The sequence below is a fragment of the Chelon labrosus genome (genome assembly GCF_963514085.1).
Source record: "Chelon labrosus genome assembly, chromosome: 7".
NCBI classification, from domain to species: Eukaryota; Metazoa; Chordata; class Actinopteri; order Mugiliformes; family Mugilidae; genus Chelon; species Chelon labrosus.
In genome coordinates this window covers 11,029,036-11,055,644 of record NC_140343.1, presented here as the reverse complement: position 1 = coordinate 11,055,644, position 26,609 = coordinate 11,029,036, and the positions used below count along the sequence as shown (strand labels likewise).

General features: G+C 42.0%; 2 protein-coding genes across 3 annotated transcripts; both read right to left on the bottom strand.

Moving 5' to 3' along the window:
- Positions 1 to 1,870: 1,870 nt before the first annotated feature.
- Positions 1,871 to 16,849, bottom strand: slc35e1 (solute carrier family 35 member E1). The gene is made up of 6 exons (XM_084547549.1): positions 16,327 to 16,849; positions 13,810 to 13,880; positions 7,352 to 7,489; positions 6,913 to 7,038; positions 6,585 to 6,830; positions 1,871 to 6,067 (listed from the first exon to the last, which is right to left on the bottom strand). Exons 1-6 carry the CDS (start codon positions 16,652 to 16,654, stop codon positions 5,840 to 5,842), a joined length of 1,137 nt encoding a protein of 378 aa, XP_084403675.1. The 5' UTR covers positions 16,655 to 16,849; the 3' UTR covers positions 1,871 to 5,839.
- Positions 16,850 to 19,010: 2,161 nt separating this feature from the next.
- Positions 19,011 to 24,643, bottom strand: LOC311490550 (mediator of RNA polymerase II transcription subunit 26-like). 2 transcript variants are annotated; one of them, XM_084548096.1, is made up of 3 exons: positions 24,228 to 24,643; positions 21,846 to 21,923; positions 19,011 to 20,709 (listed from the first exon to the last, which is right to left on the bottom strand). In XM_084548096.1, the coding sequence occupies exons 1-3, from the start codon at positions 24,297 to 24,299 to the stop codon at positions 19,132 to 19,134; spliced, it is 1,728 nt and encodes a 575-aa protein (XP_084404222.1). In that variant the 5' UTR covers positions 24,300 to 24,643; the 3' UTR covers positions 19,011 to 19,131. The 2 variants fall into 2 exon arrangements, with proteins under 2 accessions (XP_084404222.1, XP_084404223.1); XM_084548097.1 differs by having other exon boundaries at positions 21,846 to 21,920; positions 24,228 to 24,642.
- Positions 24,644 to 26,609: the final 1,966 nt, after the last annotated feature.

Genomic DNA, 26,609 nt, shown 5'->3' with positions numbered 1-26,609 from the left:
AAAAATATATAAAAATTGTGCAGGAATTGAATCACCTAAAAAAAAATGTTGGATGCTGCAGTAACCACATTGTGGCCACTAGGGGGCAGGACACTAAAACACCTGTATGCATTAGAAATATATTATCATCATCTGATTGCTGTGTGGTCTAAATGCAACTGGAGAATTCAGTTTCTGATCAAATATAAAACTACCATGAACGGGGGCAAAGGCGGCCACCGTTATACATGCTCTCAGAGTTTTGGTGAAATATTCACACATGTTTTAACATAAACTGAAACAGTTAAAGCGAGAGAAAAGGGCGAAAGTTAATAATATGTGTTCCCCTAAAGTTAATGCACCAGATTTCATGCTAAAATTACAATAAAGGTACGTTGGGGTGGGGGGGGGGGGGGGGGGGGGGGGATTGAAAGCAGACATGCCTGGCCAAAAAATAAGTCGCCACTTGTTGGATCGCCTTTAGTTTGATTTCAGCTGTGGCGTTGTTTCGATAAGCTTCTGCAGTGTCACAAGATTTATTTCCATCCAGTGTTGAATTTTTTTTTTTTTTTATTACCAAGATCTTGTACTGATGACGGGAGAGTCTGACCACTGCTCAAAGCCTTCTCCAGCACATCCCAAAGATTCTCAATGGGGTTAAGGTCTGGACTCTGTGGTGGCCAATCCATGTGTGAAAGTGATGTCTCATGCTCCCTAAGCCACTCTTTCACAATTTGAGCCCGATGAATCCTGGCATTGTCATCTTGGGAAGAAAAAAATCCATTGATGGAATAATCTGGTCATTCAGGTAGTCAGCTGACCTCATTCTTTGGACACATAATGTTGCTGAACCGAGACCTGAGCAACTGCAGCAACCCCAGATCATAGCACTGCCCCCACAGGCTTGTACAGTAGGCACTAGGCATGATGGGTGCATCACTTCATCTGCCTCTCTTCTTACCCCTGATGCCCCCATCACTCTGGAACAGGGTAAATCTGGACTCATCAGACCACATGACCTTCGTCCATTGCTCCAGAGTCCAATCTTTACGCTCCCTAGCTAATTGAAGCCTTTTTTTCCAGTTAGCCTTTAGCCTCACTGATTAGTGGTTTTCTTAAGGTTACACAGCTGTTCAGTCCCGAACCCTTGAGTTCCCTTCACATTGTACGTGTGGAAATGCTCTTACTTGCACTATTAAATATAGCCCTGAGTTCTACTGTTGTTTTTCTTTGATTTGATTTCACCAAACGTTTAAGTGATCACAGATCTCGATCAATCAGGATTTTTTTCCGACCACATTTCTTCCTCAAAGACGATGGTTCCCCACTATCCTTCCAGTTTTTAATAATGCGTTGGACAGTTCTTAACACAGTTTCAGTAGTTTCTTCAATCTCCTTAGATGTTTTCTCTGCTTGATGCATGCCAATGATTTGACCCTTCTCAAACAGACCAACATCTTTTCCACGACGACGGGATGTGTTTAAGAAATGAGAAGCTACTCATTGCATCAGTTGGGGTTAAATAACTTGTTGCCAGCTGAAAGATAATCACCCATGCAGCAATTATCCAATAGGAGGCTCGTATCTGTTTGCTTAGTTAAATCCAGGTGGCGACTTTTTGTAGATGCAAATGTTGTAGTTTTTAGTCGACATCTACTTTACGACATCTATAGTTATACAGTTATTGATAATAAATATAAATCTGCCAATAGTTTTAATATTTAGCTGATAATAGAGCTGTACGTCGTATCTTATGTGAGTAATTTACAGTTTACTATTTAAACTTTCACCAAATATAAGATTTGAGTGCTTCTTCCAAGTACCACAGCCTTTTGTATAAACATTAATCAGTCAAAAGGAAAAGACACTGAGCTTGTTCCGTATTCCTTAATGCATTTATTCCCCCCCCCCGACATTTAAAAATAGCATTTACTAAACATAAGCAGACAAGACCAGTGCATAGCTGCACGTCTGTACAATGTTTTTCTGTACCGTGACACCATAAATAAAAATCTATAAACATCGGCTGAGTAAAAACTCTCAAGATCCATTAAAGACACACAAAAATAATAATTATACAAGTTTTACAAAGTGTTTCCCTCATTTCTCTACTCATTGACATTTACATCCCAGTGGTAAAGCAGAGTGCCGACGTCTAAATCAACCGTTCAACCCCAATTTTTCTCCCGGTTAGCTCGCTGTACAGAAACAAAGGAGTGGAAAATAAAAAAAGAAAGAAAGAAAGAAAGAAGTCCTACGTCTTGTCCACCTACTAACAAGGCCTCTGTCCTGTGGAGAATCGTCACCACGCTCCGCTTTTGGCAACATGAGGATGGACGTGAAGAAGAGAAAAGTGTGAAGAATCTCAAGAAAGTCTAAAAACAGCAGTGCTGCAGCAGTACACAGTGTGATTAATTATTTATTCCTCGCTCCCAAATGCTAATTAAAGGTGAGGACTTTAGTCCACCGGCTTCACTTCATCCAAAGTTCTTCACAAAGTCCAGCTAACGTGTGTAAATTACATTCTTAAATCATGACGTGTGCCATGTCTTCATCGAGTAGTTCGTTTGGATGTAGTAGTCTCAGTCGATATGCTTTTACTTGTTTAAATCAACTCTGCTCTTCACATAAAATGTTTATCTAGTCACTAAAGGTTGAACCGTATGTCGCCTTTCACATGAATTATTGCACAACTCTGATATTCAGATAAAGAGTCCGTTTAATTCGACTTGAAATCATCGGCTTCTTAATAGATCTGAGGTTTCCTTTTGATCTTCGGGAACTCAAGAGGCAACAGCGTTAACGCACGGGGAAAAAGCAGTTTGCACAGCAGAGCTGAAGTCGTGCGAGCATCTTCTAAACTGTAAAAGGTTGGTGTTTAGTCAAAGGTAAAGGTCATCTGTGTCGAGCTGCAACAGAGGTTATGTTTACGTGGACGGTATTTCTTTAACCACATGAAGTTAAGATTTGAGATTCTAACTAAACCTTTTTACACGGACGCTAAATGAAATCATCCGGTAAGAGCACCGCCCCAGATAAAAGAGGTTCTGGTCACTCTGGAGTATCAGATCTAATAGAAGTATAACAGAAAGAGTTTAATTTTCTTCTCCCGAACTTTATAATTTTAGAAAAGTGATTTTTATTCTGATTATTAGCAGACCAATAGTGTCCATGTAAACACAGCCATTTATGTTAGTGACAAGTGATTTCCCTTCGTATTAAAACTCTGCTTTGGTCTTTAAACGGCTGCTTGCAGGAGCTTATCGGAAAGATGTGAGATGGGCACAGATGTAAAAAGAAACAATCAGCTCCATGAAGTTGCAGAGATGGATCGATTACCTGCCTATCTTGATGCAAATGATGGCAGCAAAGCTTTGGATTTTCCTCAACAGAAATGAATGATTCCAGCAGATAAATGCCACATTTATGAAATATTAACGTTGTCTCGGGTGTTTTCATTCATCTCCTTTAAAGGATGCCGTTTGTGTCATCGTGACATTTCAGTAAAACGCCAACAACAGCGGAGTGTTAACAAGAAAAGTGATCTGATTAAGGGCTTTTCAGATTCATCACATTTGACTAGCGTTCCCATGTTCCTGTTCAATCAGTGGTAAAAGCGCGACATCGTTTTTGAAAAGCCTGTGAATCCGCAAAAGGAGTAAAGAGATGATTATTCAAGACACTTGTTTGTCTGTGGGAAGCCCTCTGATCTCTCAAACCATTTTTTTTTTCTTTTCTTCTTCAGGCTAAATACCGTGGCAGTGCTTTAAATATCTAGTAGGGCCACATTACCCTCTTAGCCACGTTCACGAGGGAAAACAGCTGAAAAAACAAACTCACAGGCAACTACTTCGCTTCACGTTGCAGCATTGGAGTCCCAAAAGAAATGAGCGTGCGTTAGAGAAAGCATATGCCATCCTGCCGGGAGAAAAACATTTTTCCTAGACCATACAGTTCCCGTAAGCAGCAAAATGCTTTAAAAACTAAAGATTATCAGTTGTTAATGATATTTAAGTCCACCTGGAACTAAATGGGAATCGTTAATTGCACAAACCAGACTTCTGATTTCTTGCAAGTCTCATATTAAATCATGTCTGTCCAATGACTTTGTGACACACCGACGCTGCAAAAAAAAAAAAAAAAAAAAAAGGCTTGAAACCAAACAGTCACAATCGACAGACGGTCACAATCTGCGTAACACATTTAGTCGTTCCATGATGTGCAAACTCGACTCGAGCTTCTGTTCACAAAAACAGAAACGCAACAGAGCAGCTTTGGTTCAGGCTGGAAAAGAAACAATCGCCTGACAGGACAGAAAACGTGACTCTGCCTGAGAAGCTTCACAGATCAATAAATACCAACAACTGTGGATCGCTTTAAATCAGTTCTCCAGATTATGACAGCAAAATAGTCCACTTTAACATCTCTATGATATTTTACATGCATCAAGGGGCATCCATACAGCTGTTCAAGTGAAGGACGCTCTGTTCTGGTAAATCTAATCTTACGCAGACGTTTTACTTTTATGCAGACAAGTAATAACTTCTCTGTTTCAATGCAGAGAAGGACAGATCTGTAAGAGGTCACTGACCTTACTGAATAACCAAACTGGTCTCGTTCTTGAGTGAAACATGTGAACACTTTGCATGTGTGTTGAGATGCCATTTTGGAAAAGCAAGTTTTCATCTGGGTGGTTAAAAACTACTGCTGACTTTTATTGATTTTACTGATCTGCACGAGCAAACTGTTTATGAGCATTAGCTTCTTGCAGACACAGGGAGCGTATTTTATGAATTTGGACACTTTTCTTTATCAGGCACTTGTATTTGTGAACGACCTTGTAAAGTGAGTTCAGATTTTGAGTTGGAGAAATGTATATCTGTGGTGGTTTATTTTGTCTAGAGGCATTTAGACTTAAAGTGCTTTATATGCTAATGTCAGCATGCTAACAAGCTCACAATGACTTTAAGTCTAACATATCAAGGTTTATTGGCTATAATGTTTACCATAGCATGTCAGCATGCTAGCATAAGCTAAATAGCTCGGAAAACAAATGTACAGCTGTGATGTGATTTTGTTTATTCAAGATCAGAGAAAAAATATCTGAATGTGTGTCCCAAATATTATAGCATTCATCTAATGGTTGCAGATGTTTTTCAATCTGAACAAAAAATGTTGAACTGACGGATGATGAAGTCCCGTCTGTCTCAAACTTCAGGATTTACTCACCCTCACACCTTGACAAGCGCCTCAGAAAGAAAAATGTCCAAACCTGAACATGAAATACCAAAATACAAAAATATTAAGGCCTTTCACTGAACTTGAGTTTCCTACAAAATGTGACGTGACAAGACTTGTGATTCGGTGCAAGTAAACGTTCACAGTAAATGGGTACAGATTACACCCCTTCCTCTGAAAGTGAACAAAAAAAACTTAAAACTCAAACATTTCCAGACAAGTTATGTGGAAATCCTTCGTCCAGCCACGTTTCCACACGTCCACCTGCTGTGGCACATTTCTTTGCATTGCATTTCCATCATCATCATGTCTGAAAATGGCTGACATATGTTAAGTTTTCTTTCACCCCCCCCTGCCCTCCCCATACAGTCAGTACCTAAGTAATAAATAAACAATGACTTGCAGCAAAGATGTCACAAGATGACGTTTAGAGATGGAGGGGCGTAGGAGAAGTCGCATCTCTGGCTCATCACGACCGACTCTTCTCATTCTTAACATCCAGAACAAACAGCACTTGCCTTCAGTCTCGAGTTTGGAGCAGGTGGTGAAGACCCGCTGCTGGGAGGGTGGCTACACACGGTGATGTCTATGACAGCTACCCAGAACGAGGAAGACTCCTCCTTTACACCACATACTGGTGGTTGCTGTTGTAGTTTGTCGTGTAGGCCTGCCGGCTGTACTGGAAGTGATCGGTGAGAACGTTGTTCCAGTTGTGCTGCTGCTGTGAGCCGTGGGAGAAAGGCACTGACCCGTTGGCTTGGATCTTCTCCAGCGCCGGGTTGACGAAGGACGTCAGGTCCTGCTTGGAGCTCGGCAACAGCTTCTTCTCCTTGTTGGCGTCATACTTCGCCTGTTTGCAGAGGAAAAGGGCAAATAGATGTTAACGACCAGGTGTCTCACATGTTGCACTGGGGCTGTCCATTGAGTAAATAGTCTGGGAGCATAAATAGTCCCCCCCCCCCCCCCCCCCCCCACAAGGGTAGGATAAATAAAGTCAAGTGATTTAATTGTGTTGAATTAAAATCAACAGAAAGAAGCTCCAAGTTGACCGAAGCGTGACCGATACGGAAATATGCTTTTAGACGGAGAGCAAAAACATTTACAGATTACGAAACTAAACAAAAACAAGAGAGTAAAAGGCTAATAAAGAAACTGATCACAGCTGCTTTGACTCAGTCTGGAGAACAATGTTTGTGCTGTGCAGTTTTAAGAGGAATGCTTATATTTACTAATGCACTGCATTAGGCAGAGGAATGGCTGTTAAACTGTCAATGAGCTCATCACATTTACACTGACACCAGTATATGCTCATTCATATGCAGAAAAAAGGCCAGCTAGCTAGCTAGCTAATGGTCAGGGTGACTCACCTTGTTGTAAAGGAAGACCCCAACTATAGCCGTCATCATACCCATGACGTTTGTGAGGGAGACCGGGTTGCGCAGCATTAGCAGCGAGATGCTGATGACCATGATCCTCTTGGTGGCGTTGGCGACGGCGTAGCTGAGCGGGCTGACGAGGTTGAGAACGCTGAAGGCGATGACGTTCTGGGCAAAATTGCAGAAGCCGCTGATGAGCAGAAGGACGAACGTCCCGGACCATTCCGAGACTTCGGACTGAAAGGAGAACAGTGGCGCCGTTAAACTAGCCAGCTGAACGTCATCGGCCTTCGCAAAACATGTAATAACCGATTCTCACCAGGTCTCCGTTCACGAGAAACACGGACAGGTCCACCAGAACCCAGGTGGGAACCATGAAGATCACAGCGTTAAAGCCCAGGATGTTGAGCAGCCTCAGGTGGTGGATCCTTGTGTCACGCAACACCTTTAAAAGGAAAAAAATAAAAAAAATAAACACAACTGTAACAACAGCAGAGATGTAAACCTGATATATGTTTGTAAACTTTGTTACCCTCTACTTAACGTAACGACGTACTTATCATCAACTGTTTAAATTCCCCTGCTCTTTCAAAACAGAAAAATAAAAGTTTACTTCCTCTAATGCAAGTGGATAAATTACAACGGAGAAGCTTTGTGAGGTATTACTTGCACGCACGAGAAACCGCTCAAGTTTTAATGGGGTCACGAGGAAGATGAGAGCATGTGACATACAGTACACCAGCACAGGGATGATTTACCTTTTTTGAGAAGATGTTCTGCAGAGAGAAGCAGAGTGTGGCGGCCAGAGCGCTGATCAGTCCCGACACATCAAAGGAAAGCTCGGTCACCGTGGCCAGCAGCACTCCACCAATGATGGGGATGAGTGATACATAAACCTGCGACAAGGAGACAGGTGTCAGAGTCAGTCAGATATCATTTCCTGCTGCAGGGCGTGTTTGCCAATCGAGGACCCAGATAGTCAATGTACTAAATGTAAAGAAAGATTCATACTGAACATTTTTCTTATTTTGTCGTTTTTTTTTCCTAGCTCAGTTTTAAATCTTTGAGGATTTACTTTTGGTTTTCTTAGTTTTATATCAACAGATGATATGTGTGTGTGTGTGTGTGGTTGGGAGGGTGTGTACGTGTGTAAATGCCAGCTTCTGACGTCAATCAGACACAAAAGGTAGCAGGAAACCTTAAGAGCTCCGACACTGAACAAAAATATAAACGCAACACTTTTGTTTTTGCTCCCATTTTTCATTAGCTGAACACAAAGATCTAAAACATTTTCTATATACACACAAAATGACCATTTCTCTCAAATTCTGTTCACAAATCTGTGTAAATCTGTGATAGTGAGCACTTCTCCTTTGCCAAGTCCAATCCATCCCACCTCACAGGTGTGGCATATCAAGATACTGATTAGACAGCATGGTTATTGCACAGGTGTGCCTTAGGCTGGTCGCAATAAAAGGCCACTCTGAAACGTGCAGTCTTGTTTTATTGGAGGGGTCAGAAAACCAGTCTTTGCCTCACGCAGTGCAACACATCTCCTTCGCATAGACTTGATCAGGTTGTTGATTGTGTCTTCAACGGCTGTGTGAAGTTGCTGGATATTGGCAGGAACTGGAACACGCTGTCGTATACGCCGATCCAGAGCGTACCAAACACGCTCAATGGGTGACATGTCCGGTGAGTAGTGTGCTGGCCATGCAAGAACTGGGATGTTTTCAGCTTCCAGGAATTGCGTACAGATCCTTGCAACATGGGGCCGTGCATTATCATGCTGCAACGTGAGGTGATGGTCGTGGATGAATGGCTCAACAATGGGCCTCAGGATCTCGTCACGGTATCTCTGTGCATTCACAATGCCATCAATAAAATGCACCTGTGTTCGTCGTCCATAACATACGCCTGCCCATAACATACGCCTGCCCATAACATAACCCCACCGCCACTCGATCCATAAGATTGACCATGTTTACATGGTCTTTAGTATCCCGGTTTTGATCGGGTTTTTGAAGTATCCCGTTTTTGTGTTTGTCCATGTAAACACCATATCCCGAATTCAGAAATCGGGATATGCCCATTTCCCGATTTCAAGAAACCCGGTTTTGCTACCTGGAGTGCTCCGATAGAAGCCGGGATACTGGAGCATGTATACACTTCATCCCGATCTCTGACGGCTGCCCACTGTCTGCGCAGGCGCGAGTGACGCCAGGCGACGCACTAGATATACAATCAACATGGCGGCAACGAGAACTTCTCACTTTTGGAGCGACGAAGAGACAGAATTTTGCCTTAAAATAATGAAAGAACTAAACATAACGACGTGTTTAGATGGCAGAAAACACAGAAATGCCGACATATTCAAGTCTGTTGCGGAAAAGCTACGTGACGCTGGTTTTCCACCTCGCTCCGTTGAACAAGTTAGGTCGCGCTGGAAAACACTGAAAAAGACGTAAAACACGCATGCGCAGATAGGATGCAGTGATCGGAAAACGGGTTTCTGGTATTTATCATGTATACGGGGATATGAATAACCGGGTTTCTCTGTGTTCCATGTAAACACCATATCCCGGATATGCTCAAAGCCGGGATAAGCCTCAAAACCGGGATACTAAAGACCATGTAAACGCAGTCATTGACATCAGAAAACCGCGCACCCAACACGACGCCACACACGCTGTCTGCCATCTGCCCTGAACAATGAAGACCGGGATTCATTCGTGAAGAGAACACCTCTCCAACGTGCCAGGAGCCATCGAATGTGAGCATTTGCCCACTCAAGTCGGTTACGAACTGGTGTCAGGTCGAGACCCCGATTGAGGACGACGAGCTTCCCTGAGACGGTTTTCCGACAGTTTGTGCGGAAATTCTTTGGTTACGCAAACCGATTGTTGCAGCAGCTGTCCGAGTGGCTGGTCTCAAGACGATCTTGGAGGTGAACATGCTGGATGTGGAGGTCCTGGGCTGGTGTGCGGTTGTGAAGCCGGTTGGATGTACTGCCAAATTCTCCGAAACGCCTTTGGAGACGGCTTATGGTAGAGAAATGAACATTCAATTCACGGGCAAAAGCTCTGGTGGACATTCCTGCTGTCAGCATGCCAACTGCACGCTCCCTCAAAACTTGCGACATCTGTGGCATTGTGCTGTGTGATAAAACTGAACATTTCAGAGTGGCCTTTTATTGCGGCCAGCCTAAGGCACACCTGTGCAATAATCATGCTGTCTAATCAGCACCTTGATATGCCACACCTGTGAGGTGGGATGGATTATCTCACGATGCTCACTGTGACAGATTTAGACAGATATGTGAACAATATTTGAGAGAAATTGTTATTTTGTGTATATAGAAAATGTTTTAGATCTTTGAGTTCAGTTAATGAAAAATGGGAGCAAAAACAAAAGTGCTGCGTTTATATTTTTGTTCAGTGAAGCTAGGAATAGCTACATACAGAGCTGGCCTCTTCTGAATGAGACTGATGTTGGCGTACAGTTTATTCATTTTAGACGATCATATCACTGTGGAGATATTTGCGTATTTATTTAAATGTTCAGATGAGATAAAGATGTAAATGAGAGAAGTTTTGCTGCCTTTTAAAATTTGCCGTTTTATCTGCTTCAGTTTTTCTTCAAGCCGACTGGTTTTCTGAACGACAAACCAGAGGGATTTTTCTCACCGATTCGTTCCGCAGCCAAATTCAACATTATGAATCACCTGGAAAGCCGCAGACAAGCGCAAAAGGTGCAGGATACACCAGAAATACTACGGCAACAAAGGCTCAATGACAGCCTGATTCCAGCAAACGGCCGGACCACCAGCTCGGTTCGTCACGGCCCTCACAAGTCCCACTTCACTGTTATTTTCAAACATTAATGTTTCACCGAAGTACTACAGGAACACTTAATTAATCCAAACACATGCTCAGTAAAATGACTACTTTAGAGGGTGCAGCTGGACCTGGTAATGATCTCATCTTTGTCACTTGGGGGGGGACAGCACCTAATCAAACAGATGTTGAAAGCAGTGGATCGTGAGACAATGCATTTGTTACGAAACCCACTTGTACGCCCACTCCTGCCCTCAACCATGCACTCAGTGTGAAACTGAGAACACACAGCGCTGAGGACCAATTAAACCATCTAGTAAACGCATATACGCGCCTGTCACAGTCATTACATAATCACAAGTTATTTGAGTTGGCTGCAGTAATCGGCTCCTTTCACCTTTACAAGCAGGTGGGTGAAACTAAAACACGTGTCATGTTTCCATCGCTAACTCCAGACTGCTTTCCACAGTTTGACTGGTGCTCTTTTATCCGACTGCCTCCGATTCTTTTGCTATGTTTTAATGGCACTTGAAGGGGAATTTGTGCCACCAACTATTTCTCTTGACATGCTTCTTACTTCTAATATGCGTTCATATTAACGTCGTGTATTTAGTTGCAAGGCCAAACACCACAGTACCGCTGCTGCCTCATTTTGGTTTCAAGCCAAATGAAAAAGAAAAAAGGCTCCAAAAACCTGGAGGATAGTCTAGTGCAGTGGTTTTCAAAGTGGGGGCCGCGGCTCCCTGGGGGGCCGCCAGGGGGCGCTAGGGGGGCCTCAGACAATTGGAGGGAAGATAAGAAAAAAAAAAATAGAAAAATGAAAAAAATAGAATCGAATTATTTTATTAATCACCATTATAAAATATAAAATTATTTTTTAAATCATTATCATAAAACATAATTATTAATAATATATCTAAATGTTATTTGCCATGCTCATCTTTCTGATTCCCTGCCAGTCAAAACATCGTTCATGACCTCATAATCTGTGTAGACCTGGGCTTTTTTTTTAATCAAGCTGCTTTGCTCCTCAAGCTAGCATGTAGCTAGCATGTAGCTAGCATGTAGCTAGCACAAAATGGACAGGTTTTTGACAAGAAAGAGACAGACCAACAGCCCTGTCGTGGCGGACACTGCTGCAGAATAACCTAAGAACTCCTGGCCAACTAAAATCAGAAAATATGAGGCAGCACTTATGCTAAACAAGTGTAAAAGTAAGAAAAAACATTAGAAAAGATGACGTTTCTTTACATATTTTGTAGCATTGTCTGTAGGTTTGCAAAGGTGGTCCCCGCCGGCCAGAAGCTAATGCTGTTTGGGGGGCCTTGGCATGGAAAAGTTTGAGAACCCCTGGTCTAGTGAGCTTAAAAGACAGCCACAACAGTAGTTTCATACCAGCAATTGGCTATCGCAGAGGTTTTTAAATATATAAGCGACAGTTCGCCTTAATGGACATTTTAGCATGGTTTATAATACCCAGAAAAATGCAACATTAACACAAACATTTAAAGAAATGCTGTAAGAGTCTGATTTAGAAATTGCTACTTGAACTTTTTTGTCTTTTTTTGTGAAGTCTGTGAAGTTTCTCAGTCATCCAGGTCATGGTATATCCAACAAAGGTTCAAAAAAGGCAACTGGACTTGTAGAGTTTTTTGAGAAGACGTTTCATCCGAGTAGCTTCTTCAGTTCTAAGGGACTGGTCGGATGTTTGAGGTTTAAATAGGAACTCCTACTTGAACTTGGTTGTTGTGTTGGCCAATTAGCTGCACCGGTTTCTGGTTGTTAACACAACAAGCTGGTTAATGATTTAACAGTCACTTAACAGGATGCACTACGAGAAAGCAGATATGAGAAAGTTTATTATCTTGGTTCTACACATCAAACATGTAGCTCCGTCAAATAAATGGCCAGCACCAGTAAAGGGTGACTGGTGACCCTTAATATGAGGAGAGGTTATGTCTTTTGGGCAGGAATTATAGATTTCTGTCACATTTAAGGTAATTTAATTTATTTTAAAAAGTCATTCCGAAGGCCTTCAACTTTTATATTGTCTTTCCTTTGACCATGCAACGGACCCTGTCTGTTTGATAACAGTGAAGTTAAAGGGAAAAGTCAAAGACGAGACAAATGTATTTAGTTTAATGTACTTAGTTCTCGTAAGATCTACACTCAGTGTTCAGTTTAATAAACACACCTGTACACGGTACTAAAGACATACTACCTACTGACATATGACTCACCACGCTAAATTCTAACAATCTAACAGTGGTTATTTAGTGCACCAACTCCTCCAGTGTTTATACATGCCAGCTGCAGCCCAAACAGGATCTCTACACACAGGAACATCTTCAGTACCCACGCACCCATCCTGTCTAACACTGAGCTGCGAGGTAAACATGACAACCTGATGTTGTAGACTCAGATGCCTCCTTATTCAGCAAATACTGCCGGTAAAATATTCCTCCGTCAGGACGGAAAATTAACGCTCATTTCAAAAGTGCAAAGGTTGTGAACTTTTAGTCGTCACAGAAAAAAAATTAATTTAGCAGAAGTGAGACCAGGTCTGTTTTTCCCCATGAAATCACTTTAATTTGTTTAAAATGTCTTGATTTATAACAAGTTTTCTGGTTGAATGATTTTAGTATGATGATGAATTATGTATATTGTCCCCGCTGTATGGGAGGAGTGACCTGTCACATTCAATTTTATTTTTATTTTATCTTTTTTTGTGCTGCAACCAAGGCACAAGATGAACAGGTTGTAATTTTTATGCTGGAATGATAAGACTAAATGACTAAATGACAAAATGACTTGCTGAACGTTTTGTGAAGATGTGTCTGATGTTATGAACGCAGACTTGCACTTAATTGCTTTAAGCTGAAGTACCTGTTCATCTAGTGTTAACAGCTCCCGCGTAGTTTCTCTACGCCCAAAGATTTAAATAGTTTCTGCACATAACTTTAAACCTCTCTGCCAGAATGAGGAAGATTACTCCCCGTCTACGTCTCACATAACTCTATCACCTGCTCTGGAAATGTTCCACCACGTGTGCACTGCATGCCACGACACTACGCATGAAATAAAACAAACACGGATAAAGTACACAAAGATAACTGTCGAATATATTATGATTAAATTTGAGGGCTTTGTCAGGTGATGTACAGTAACTAAAAAGTATCCCCCTCTCATCTCCCGGTCCGCAGGTCTCAAAAGAAACTCAAATGCTCACCACCTTAGGGACAAAAGCCCCCGCAGATGGCTGTAATATGAGATTTGCTTCAGGCGCACCGTGCCACATCACCACCACTGCCGAGTCTGAGTCGACGCAGGCTGAAAAAGTCTGAGCCTCGTGTTGTGTTTGCTGTGTTGAACCTACTCACCTTCGTGGTTTGTTTCTCCTTCATGATGATTCTTGATAACAGCACGACCCATATTGGCATTGTGGCTTTGACTGCGAAAGCAACACAAAATAGATACGGTCAGTTTGTTTTGTTGGACAAACAAGAAGCAACAACAGCAACAGGTTGAGAATACAAGAGTGAAATCTGACATCAGAGTCAGACCCACGCCTCTGTCAAACACTAGAGTCACTTCAGGATTCACGTCTTTGCTGCTTCTTCCTTTAAACACTGACTGGTGTACGAATACATTTATCCCAAACAAAGTTAAAGCACTGGGACACTAAACTAGATTTATCCAGTACACGAGCTCATCACTAAAATAAAACAAGGACTTCCAAACACTAACAACATAGCCGCAGTCCCTTCCAAATGGGGGTCAAAAACCACCATTGTGTCATTTAAAGGCGGTTATTTATAGTTATAATTAGGTCAAATTATGAGGCGTGAGGAGGGACATTTTATTCATAGGTTTCCTTGAAGCTCAATTTACATCTAACGCAGTAAATTTAAAGGGATAAATGGTTAGTTTTTGCTTTTTAGAGTTGTTGTTTCGTCAATACGATCAGCTTCCTTGGAACTGAACGAACATTAGAGCCCTTAAAATGGTTGTATTTACTGATGAGCTGTTGTATTAGACTGGGTGTTAATTAGACGTGCACCTTTTTCGCGTCTATTTCAAGGTAAGACAGATTATCTTGGCTTGTTATAAGGTTTACAAGGGAGGAAAAGTCTTTTCCTTTGTAGTGGCTAATGGGTTTCAAAATAAATAAATGAATTACAAGTTATGAAAACAGTGTTTTTCTTTCTTTCTGTTGTTTTTTTGTTTTTTTTAGCGAAAGCAGCCCCGTAATAAACATTAGAAAATTAATGTTAACGTTTTCTTAAACCCTGAAACTGCAAATGTGGTGATTCAACCCGACTGTTAGTCAATTTGTAGTGTTGTTAAACTGTACTGTATTATACCAAGAGGTCTTTTACTAGTTTACTTTACCCCTACTGACATCAAGTGGATAACGAAAGGCTGTAAATGTGAACAAATACCTCTTTAAATTAGTTTCAAAATGAAATAACAGTAGTGGAAATATAATACTTTATACTTGTAACCCCACTACATTTAAGCGATCAACGTAGCTACTAGTTACTTTACTCTCACTTGACAGTTCATTAGTTACACTAGTAAATATGAATGCAACAGTCCTGCACTAAACGTTTGCTCCATGACTGTTACAATGCTCAGTTTATGTTGAAATAGAAATGTGGTAATTGTGGCGATGTTAAACTGCATCGAAATAAACACCAGAGTGTTTCCGTGTCTGTCTAAAATGTGGTTGTCAAAATAACATGCGTCAGTACAACACTGTGTAATTCAAAAGTGCCAGAAACCCGAGCCTCCAAAATGAAAAACCAAGTCAACAGTTCTCTCAGTTATTTTAAACAAATGCTGAAATACCACGAGGTTCGTGAAGCTAAGACTTACGTTACATTAGAATCCATTGGTTTTCCTAACGAACTGGCGAGTGTGTTTAATTTAAGGCAAGACAAGACAACTCGAGCTAATAATATACTGAGGAAAAAGCTGCTTTCTTTCAAGCGGCTAATGTGGTTCTAGATAAATAAATTAAATTAAGAGGGCCGATTTTTTACGGAACTTAATATAGAGTATGCAACAAAGGTTGTATATTATAATGAATGTGTGAAATGATTTTCTTAAAACTGCAAAAGTGTTGATTCAACCTTTTAACAGCACCACAAACAAAATCCTAAAAAAAAAAATGACTACAGTTTGGTTGTCTGAGCAAAATACCAGTCATAGAGCTAAAGATTTATTACAAGACTATTCTCAAATGGGACATTTTGTATAAGAGAGTTTAAAAAAATAAATATTTTGAATGCAAGACTTTTAACTCTAGTAGCAGATTTTACTTTCTCTCACCCACTGAAGATAATAACTAAGATTTGACAGGGGAAGGATATGTAGAGGGCTGTTGAATTAGTCTGTTTAACAAGCTTTACTGAATTCCTCAACCTCAAGGAAAATCAATTACGCCAAGAAATGTGATGCGAGTTTATCCGATGGTCTGAGATCAAATTTGGGGAAGCACATTGCACCACGGAGCGGATTCACTCATGGACCCTCCCCCTTTGACGTTAAATGCCAGCGTTAATTAAGTTAGCTAGTTAGCTAGCTAGCTAGCTAGCTAGCTAAGAGCAGCTGCTTAGTTATTCTTTGTGGAGTCTAAACGTGACTCGTCTTCGGTTTGAGGGCTCAAGGTGAGTTAACTAGCCGAATAAAAGCGTGTCTGTTCACGACCTACGTGAAGTCTAAACCGGGGCCCACATGCTAAGTTAGCCGTCCGCTCCGCCAGTTGTCCTGTGTTAGCCGTTAGCTAACATCAGCTGACGGTACGGACACATCATCAAGTTAAACCGGCAGAGAGGCTCCAGGTGGCACCGCACCGTTGCCCTAATAGTCAACACACAGGCCGCTGTACTCACCGGTGTGCGCGTACGAAACCGGCACCTTCCATATGCTGAAGTGAGCCGAAACGGACGCGAAGTATTTCCCGAAGGCTAAAGGCAGGATGTACCACCGGTAGTACCTGCTCGGCAGTTCTGTTTTTGGGACTCCCCAAGCCCGCAACAACGGCGGGAGGAAGACGACGATAGAGATGATGTGAAAGAGGGAGACTGTGACCGGGTACGGGAATCCATTGAGGATGATTTTGTTGACAATGTTGCCCCCGGAGCTGACCGTGTACCAGCACACACAGAGTAAAAATATCCGGATCCCTTCCCTGACCGGGGTCCGCTCCACCGCAGCCATCTTCCAGCGCGGAGTGACGAGTCACCGGTCGCTGTGTGTGTGTGCGCGCGTGAGTCTGTGGCGGCTGGCTGGGCGAGTTTGGGGAGGGCGACGTCAACGGCCGGGAGTGGAGCGCGCTTCCGGTTACAGCCTTCAAAATAAAAGACACACACGTTGGCGTTCTTTTGTTAAAATAAAACTGCACCTCCTGATAAAAACCAAAACTCCCTACGAGTCATTCAGAAATTAAGAAGCGACTTAAATGAGTCCAGTCCAGTCATCTTTGTTTTATATTCTTGCATATATCAAGAGGACTGGGAATCTTCACAGACCCGTCAAGAAGTGCATGACAATATACACCAATCAGCCACAACATTAAAACCACTGACAGGAGATGTAAATAACTTTGACCATCCTGTGATAATACACTGCTCTGCTGGGAAACTTTTGGACCTGGCAATCGTGTGGATGACTCATGTGGCACCCTCACCCCATATCGATGCCATCCACAGCAGGATGCAGCCAGACACATAAAACTGCTCATGAAAAACAGAAGGTCCATGTCCATTCCCTGATGAGTCACAAATGTTATGGAGGCACAAGGGAGACCTACACAATATTAGAAAGGGGGTCGTAATGTTATGTCTGATCGGTGTGTGTTCCTAATGTAGTGTCCCATTCCCTGAACATGAAAATATCCAAATATAGAGTTAAGCTTCACACTGTTTCTATTTTCTTAATGATTTGCTAAATGTTTTTAGACAGTGCCTATGAATAGTTGCAATATAAAAACAGCTTTAATCAAATGGCTTCTTTTGTCTGACAATTCAAAAACCATTCTACAGATATTTAATTAGCAAGTATGCCAAAGAAAAGTAGTAGAAATTTGTTGGATATTTTTACCTGGAAAAAAAACAACAACAACAAAAAATACACACATTAAAATAGTCGCCAATGTTTCAGCTCCAGCTGCATAAACAATGAGGGAAATGACGTCCAAGAGTGCACTGGCAATTCAGTTTTGTTATTAGTACAGGAATCTGATTTAGATCCTGCACCATGGGAATTAATTTGTCATTTAGACTGGTGTGACTACAGACAATCATCCAAACTCCAAAGACTTCAAGACAAATAATCACAATTTCTTCAGTTTTTTTTATTAACATATATTAACATGTCCACTTAAAAGGACAAGGTAGCAAATATGTTCTCTTCTGCATTCGACTGAACACAAAAGGCTAATATCTGTACATTCACTAAGGCTCCGTCTTTAGGGAAAACACAGGTTTCCATAAGGCAAACAATATCTAAAGGAATGCTAGTGAGTACTTTATCCAGCATGTCAATTTATTTATTTATTTTTGTCAGTTCTTCCTGACAGTACAAAGACATGAGCTGGTAGCACAATCTGCTCTGCTGTTCCAATCCATATTTTACAACCTAAATACACAGTAAAGGGAAAAGGCAAGTTCAAAATAAAATGTTCACAGATCATTCTGGAGTATCTCCTTCTGTGGTGTAGAGTAGGTTGGTTAACGAGCAGGTGAAGTCTGCATCACTGTACCAATTCTGAACAAAATAAATCGAACAAAAGATGATTTAATCAAAGCTGAACATGTATGTAAATTGTAAAAGTTAATATGTAAATAAATACACACACGGGACAGCCACATTTCTCTTTCTGCTTGCGCGGTTCCGAGACCAAACTGCAGACACATCTGACAGTTTCAGGTCTCCTTAAATAGAAACCGGGAACAATATTCAAATATTTTCAAACTGATTAGTCAGTTGTTCTTTCCAGCTAAAAGCCACTGTGAAGCAGGTATGCAACATGGGAACAGAACATCTCAAAGAGTTAATGATAAATGTTTCTTCATAGGATTAATAGCGGATAGTGGCTAATACCACTGCTACTGACGGTTTATTTCAGCTTTCGACAGTTAAAATGGCTTTTTGAAGATGCACGCACGGATGCTAAAGAAAAGCTGCATCACTAGATGTATCTGCTCGGCGTCTGCTCCAATACCTTACTACTGTCTACTGAATCACAGCTTTTTATACATAAAATTTAAATAAAAATATAAAATACTGCACTGAGGTCTGAATTAGAGTGGAACCAGGAAAACTCAGATAAGTCACATTCCATGAGGTATGTGAACAGCATAACTTAAGATGAATAAAATATCTCTGCAGTAAACCGTCTCTCAAAAACCCTAACGCGTTGAGTGATGGAGCTGCTCTTCTGTCTGCCTCGTTAACTTAAAAACGAAGTGTGCATAGCCTTTTCCCTTCACACTGTCCTCACACAATGTTCACAAACTTATAAAAACACAGATTACACTCCCTCTGGTCCAACACACACACACACACACCCCCAAGCAGTCAGCATATTTATTCCATTTACACCAATAGTACAAAACAGCAGCATACACGTTGAAGAAAAGCCTTCACACCTGCAGAGTTGCTCTGCTGGACAATCCAGAAGCCTGGCTTTAGTTTCAATCCAGACAGACGTAGGGCAGTATGTTCAGCCTGCTCTCGTCTCCATGTGGGTCTAAGGAGATGCACTCGGTCCAGTCATACCATTTACCCTTTGTGTCATAGCAACCATTAACCCCTGACCAGTGTTGTGTGTGTAATCTTTTCATGTCTTCATCGCTGACCTCTCTGCTAAGTCCCGGTAATTCCCTGGGTGGAAGCTCTGGAGCCAACACGTGTGTATTCTTGGCATCTTTACCCACGTGCTCCCCCTTTTTCAGGAACTCTGTCATGAAGAAGTGTGCGCCAGGGGTGTGGGCACCTGATAATGTCAACATGCTGCTCTGCTGACTAAGGTACGACTGGATGATTTCGCTCCTTGACAGCTGTTTCCAGTCTGTCTGCTGGAAGGGGCTGGCGGGAACTGGTGGATTCTGTGTGGGCGGTTCTGGCCAGTGAAGCTCAGGTCTGTGGCTCAGTCTGACATCTGCCTCCTGGGAAGAGTCTTTTTGAAAGGATGTTTTGATCTTTCCAGTAACAGGGTCAAACGTCAGCCTCCTGTCTTTTAACCTGACCGGTTTAGTGCCATCTTCTACAGTCTGCCCATCTAAATTCACTACATAATCCTTAGACCTGTATTTTTGTCTTTTCCTTTTCCCTGTATTGCCAGCAGGATCCTCCTCTTCCAAACTGACTGCATCACTGGAGGAGGAGGCAGCCGAGTTGTGAAGAGACGTATTGGGAGGCCTGCTTTGCGAGTCCAAATCAGCAGACACTGACCCATCAGCGTGAAAACCCTGAACACAAACGTTGAAAGGCTGAGGAGACGGCCCCGGTGCAGAGGACTCCACTGTCGCAGGCTTCACATTGGGGCTAGAAATCCTCTGTGCTTGGGTTGCTGCTTGTTTTACAATAGCTTCCCGTTTTGGAGTCTGAGGACTGTGCAATGAAAAGCGCGGGCTTCTGGGCCGATACTGCCCCCGAGAGGAAGCTTGCTCCTGTCTGGCTTGCTGCTGAAGAACTGATGCTTTCAGTAAAGTAGAAGTGCTAGGAGGCTTGCTGTATCCCGGGGCACTTGGATGAGGTTTTACAGCATTGACAGGGATTTTATTTAGCCTTTCACTGTCCAAAGGCTCAGGAACCTCTCCGTCTAAAGGCTGGAGTGCACAAGTGTCGGTAAAAATCTCTGAATTACCACATATTCCATTGGTCGGCAGGTGTTTAGAATTTTGTATTTTATCATTAAGAGTTGTTTTGGATATCTTGGCTGGTAAAAGCTGTGCCTCCTTCTGGTCACCCTTACGTTTCCTATTGCTCAGTTTCTCCAGCATTGGGGAGCAGTTATTGAAGTCATTCCTGTTCTTCAACTCCGGACCCGTTTTAGCTGATGGTGGCATGGCGGCTGGAGAAGAGATGCAGGGATGAGCACCACCGTTGGAAGACCAGGATGCACCAGAGTGTCCTTTGGACAGCACCTCACCCTTCCCTGGCTCAATCAGCTTCTGCCAGTTTCGCAGCAGTTTCTTGGCTCTTTTAGCAAGGTCCTCATTCTTGGTTTTCTTCCTGACATCATTGATGAGCTTGCCAAGACGGGTTTCCTTTAAGAAGATAAGGTTAATATTTAATGGCAGCTGCACCTTGACTTGCTGGAATAAAATGCATTATATGTGGTTTACCCTAGGGCTGAACGATATGGACAAAATTTCATATCTCGATAATTATGCCAGATATCTCGATATCGATACCATTTTTTTTAAAAAGCCCTCTGTCGAGACTGTGTACACGGATACCATGTCTTTTGCAATGTGGTATGTTATAGCATCTGTAATGTGTTTATGTCTGGTGGACGTCGACTCATACGGTGTAACGCGACTGAACGCATCAACAATCAAACTTTGATTGGGCTTCTTTTGGGATGACTGAGAAGTCCCCGGTGTTTCTCGCAATACACTCTTCGTGCAGCACGTGATGGTGTGGTTTCATGTGGTGAAACATGTTTCTTGTGCTATCTTGCTTCGTCGCAATTTTCGCCAAGCGACCAGCACAACACCTCGCTCTGGTTTACATCATCATTTTTAAATCCAAAATACCTCCAAATAATGGAAGATGATTTATGTTTTGGCACCAAATCAGATTTTGCACTAGTGACACGGGAATCAATTGTCGCTCCCATCCCAAGCCCACAAAAATACTCCCGTCATATCCCGATCACGTGACTGCCCCCCAACAAAAATCCTGTCCCGCAAAATCACGAGAGAAAGACTCCCAAATCCCGTCCCGCTCCCTATGTTGTTGTCTAAAGTTGGGCGCACTCACCGCATTGCAGCGTCACTTTTTAATTAAATCTCTGGCTCCGTCCCGCTCCCGTTGATTATTTGCTCTATCCCGTCCCTATCACGTTACCAACAGTGAAACTGACTCCCGTACTGCGGGACTCCCGCGGCAATACCGTGACCCGCGGCAGTCCCGAAAAATTGTCACCCTCTATTCTGCACTGCATTATCTTCCACGCTCACTTTACTTTCTTTCTTTTTAATTTCCCCGCTGTGTATGTAGTGTGTGTGTGCGTCTCAGTCTCCGTCTCGCTCACTCCTGCCCTCATATGTTTGTCATTGGTCTATATCGTTTATATCGTTGCTTTTTCGATATTCATATCTTGAATGTTCATATCTAGATATAGATACGATAACGATATATCGTTCAGCCCTAGTTTACCCACTTTGGTGTAACTTACCTCCAGTGCCTCTTTGGTGATAGGATATTTCTCCAAAAAAGAGATCACCTCCACAACTACCACCATGTTGCATATCTGCTGAAAAGACACAAAGGTTTATATATCTCAATCCAGGGACACCAGTTTTATGTCAGTTAATGTTCAGAAGTGGTTCCTATCAGTGTAATGAGACTCAGGTGTCGTTCAGTGCCCCCTTCAGTTGAAAACAAAAAAAATAAGTCTGATCTTAACAGCACAAATTTGTGCAAGTGTACGATGGCATGGACAAAGGCGCTTTCTGAGGAGTTTAGAAAAAGAGTTGTTGTTGATCGTCAGGCTGGAGAAGGTTACAAAACCATCTTTAAAGAGTTTGAAATCCACAAATCCACAGATTGTGAACAAATGGAGGCGATTTAAGACGACTGTTACCCTCCACAGGAGTGGTCGACCAACAAAGATCACTCCAAAAGCAAGATGCATAATAATCTGAAAGGTCGCAAAGGAACCTGGGGTAACTTCCAAGATTGTTAAAAGCCTCTCTCACATTGGCTAATGTCAATGTTCAGGAATCTACCATCAGGAGAACAATGAACAACCACGGCGTGCATGGCAGAGCGGCAAGGACAAAGTTTGCCAACCATCATGTGGTCTAGCCAGAAGACTGTTGGGAAAATGGTCTGTGGACAGATGAGACCAAAGTAGAACAGTTTGGTTTTAAAGGCGAGGCGACAAAACAATACTTAATTCCAGCATCCAAACCATATCACGTCCATGAAACACTGGGGTGTTAAATGTCCCAGTTCGGAGCCATTTTGCTGCCTCTGGGCCAGGACGGCTTGTCATCATTGAGTGACCAATGAATTTTGAAATATACCAGCCAATTCTAAAAGAAAATGTCAGGACATCTGTCTGTGAGCTGAATTTAAAGAGAAACTGGGTCATGCATTAAGACAACATCACCAAGCACATACCTGTCCAACAAAAGAATGGTTAAAGAAGAACAAAATTAATTCTTTTGGATAAATACACAAATATGTGCTGTGAAGATCAGACTCTAACTCGAATCTTCAATTCCACTGAGAGCTGCAAATATGCTTAAGGTCTACAGAGGGGGAAACGAGAGGCTATTAGTAGATTGAGACTTAATTTGAATAGACTTTCAGATGTGCACCTGTATGTATAGAGGTTATCTACTCATACTGGTTTCAGACTCGGGATGCAAATGTGCCATTGTGTTCCACAAGTAAACAGGAAAAAGGCTGATCATCTCGTAAAACACGATTTCACACTTCTAGTCAACCTACACCGATCAGCCACAATATTATGACCATCTGTCTAATATTGTGTAGGTCTCCCTCCAAAACAGTTGTGACTCATCAAAGAATGGACATGGGCCTTCTGAGGGTGTCCTGTGTTGTCTGGCAACAAAATGTTGTTATGTCCTTTGGGTCCTATGGGTTGTGGGGTGGGGGGGGGGGATCTAATGAATTTGGAGGCCAGATCAACATCTTGTGCCGTTTTCCATGTTGTTTTTTAAGGAGCTCCTAAACCATTTTTGTCTGTGTGTCTGTGTGTCAGGCTGCATCCTGCTGGGGATGGCTGCTGTCATCAAGGAGTGTCATTGCTATGGGGTGGGGGTGCCCAGTCTGGTCTAGGTGAGTGGTACGTGTCTAAGTAACATCCACATGAATGCCAGCTCCAAAAGATTCCCAGCAGAAACACTGTATTGTCACAAGATGCTCAATGTTATTTCTCCTGTCAGTGGTTTTAATGTTGTGGCTGATCAGTGTATCGTGTCAACTGAAGAGATGCTGAAGATTTGACTCCATTGCTGGTATTTTCATAAGTTTCAAACAAAGTTGCTTGTCTATATGGTGAAAGTTACACAAACTTCCTACACTTTGAGCACAGTTCATTGTGTATTACGAAAGTAAAAACTTACATTTTGTCAATTCAGTTAATCAATCCAGAGTTTTTTGACAACACCAGTGGAACAAAAGAATATTATATTACCACAGACTCAATTGTATGGGGTTGTCATGGATCCTTTTAGTTTATTCATTCGTGTTAGGTAAGGGGAGCATTGTTACTGTCCTGTATATAAAGCAGGGCTTGCTTGCAAAATATGTGTCTGCATATTTGCACACCTCACCTGCTATCCCAGTTTAACCAAGTATCCAGTGGTGATGCATTATATTTAAATGTACACAAAGAAGCTAATCTTCAGGTCGCCTCCATCAGTCACTTTCGCCAACTAGAGATGTTAGCGGCTAATTAGCAAAGGAAATAATAACTCGCCACACACTCGTCAAGCCTCGGGTGAGGACCTGAGGCCGGCATGGCCTTCTCGTCTGCCGCTCTTCGCCCAGGTTTGCCTATTTTTAAGTCAGCGGACATACTCACATTGCTCTGGCCGTCGATGGCCTGAAGCAGCCGGTCTCTCATCACCTGCGGAGTGGCTGTAGCCGCTGTCATCGCCTGGCGGTGTCGCGGGTCAGGACGGACTCAGACAGCAGAATCCCCCGAAGAGGCGGCGGTGGGGAAACCGGCCGACACTCACAGGACCGACGGGAGGGCGTGAGCAGAGGCGAGCATCATGTTTTATGATGCGTCTATCTTTGTTTTTGTTCGCTGCCGTCACGTACTCGATAGTTCGGGCGTCGAGAACAGAAAAATCCTCTCTAGGAATCGGCTACCCCCCTCGGCTGGTAGCCTCCTCCTTCTCGGCCTCCTCATCTGGCTTTTTGTGAAGCGCTTGCCCCAAAGCATGATGGGAGATTTTTACGTAAGCAGCGTCAGTTTGCGTCAGTTCCTCGTGCTGGTCACACAGGATGTTAACTGGATGATAAAATAAAATATAAAATATGTGTTGCTGTGTGCTGATTTATGCGTTTCATAGTTTTTTTTTTTATGTTCAGACATTGACTCGCCAAAGAAAAATATTAAGATTCTCATAGTTGAATCAATAAACAAAATATTTCCTTCACAGATATCAGTGATAATATTGTTTGCTAGCTTTTTAGGTAAAATTATACATTATGCCTTGTTATTTTTTCCATTGGAGGCAGGGGTTGCATTAACCGAATATTTTCCACCACTTTTTTAAAAACTGTCATGGAAAAATCTGAAGGCCATCTGTCATTTTGACAGATTGCAATTCACACCCCTGACCACTTGGTGGCGAGTGACTACGTGTGCGAGCCTTGACATACGTACATAGGTGAGGCCGTAGCATGGCACAATTGTCTACCTTCTGCAATTTCCCCATTGTGGGACAAATAAAGGTTTTTCTTATTCTTATAATCGCAGTTTGCGTTCCTAACAACGCGGAACTTTTGTCAGTGCACGATTTCCTGGTACACCGATTACACTGATGCACACATCAGAGCTTGGCTAACCTATGCGGCTAACGGCTACCAAAATGGAGGAATCGGATGAAAAAAAAAAAAAAGGACCTGATAGAAGCCACGATAAAAGCAGGGTTTTGTGCAAATTGTTGTACTGTTTTGAATTGAAATGCAATTAAATGCATTTTTCCAGACATTAAAATAGCTTGAGTTTACAATATTCATGTCTGTGTCTATTATTTGATACACTAAAATCAATTTAAATTTAAAAAAGGTTGTTTTTTGGAGCAAATATTGTTATGCGATTAAATTTATTTTATTATTTTTTTTTATCGAGTCCCATCCCTAATTTTTAGTTAAAATGATTAATTTCATTGTTCATATGTAGCTACTGGCGCCACAGTCAGTTGTTTTTGTCACTGCGGAGAAAAAGTACAGATATTCATCTGCTTGATGTGTGTATCCACGGTGTGGATTATCTCTTCAGCTTGTCTGGACTGAATATTAATTAAAAATGGATGAAAAATAAATACTATTGAATATGTCATTATTATCATTTTAAAAAATTTAAAGTGACAGGTAAAAACAGATTATGACGTCATTTTTATAACCCTGTCAGTCAAAATGACAGACAATGAAAAAGTCTAGCGCAGTCTGTGATTGGAGGTGTAAAAAGGTTAGTTTATTTGTCTGGGGTAATGGGTGTTTATTTGGGAAATGGGTGAAATGACATGATTAGAAGAAGAAGAAGCTTTATTGTCATTGTACAAGAATACAATGAAATTTTGTTTGGCAGCGTCTCTTGTAGCAGCTACATGTCACAAGCATAGGAAAGATAAAGGCAACATAAGTAATAAATATTAAGGTGCAGTAAAAATATTATATATAAATAGTCTGTATTAAAACTAGTGCAAAGAACAGTTGTAAAACACAATAGTCCGATTATTGGTGTGGGAAGAAGTGTGTGTTTGGTTGGTTGGTTGGTTGGTTGGGGTGGGGGGGTCATGGTTCCTGCAGCAGTCTTTTTACAGCCATGGGGAAGAAGCTGTGTTTAAGTCTGTTTGTGCGGGCTCGCATGACTCTGAGTCTACCAGAAAAGAGAGTGTCCTGGGTGGGCGCGCTCGTCCTGGATCCTTGTGGCCCGTCGGAGGAGACGGCTTCAGTAAATCTCCTTTAGACATGGGAGTGGAGAACCAATGATCCACTGAGCAGTCTTGATGAACCGCTGCAGATGTTTCTTTTCGGATGCAGTGCAGCTGGCATCTGAGAAGATTATGGTCATAGTCAACCTGAGTTCAGTAATCACTGAACAACAAACAAAATGGTTTCTTTTATTATTTTTATTTATTTCTTTTTTATGTTTTATTTTTTGTTTCTTTTATATTTTTATAATACTTGTTTTATCACTTTAATGTTTTACTTCATTTTCAATTTATAC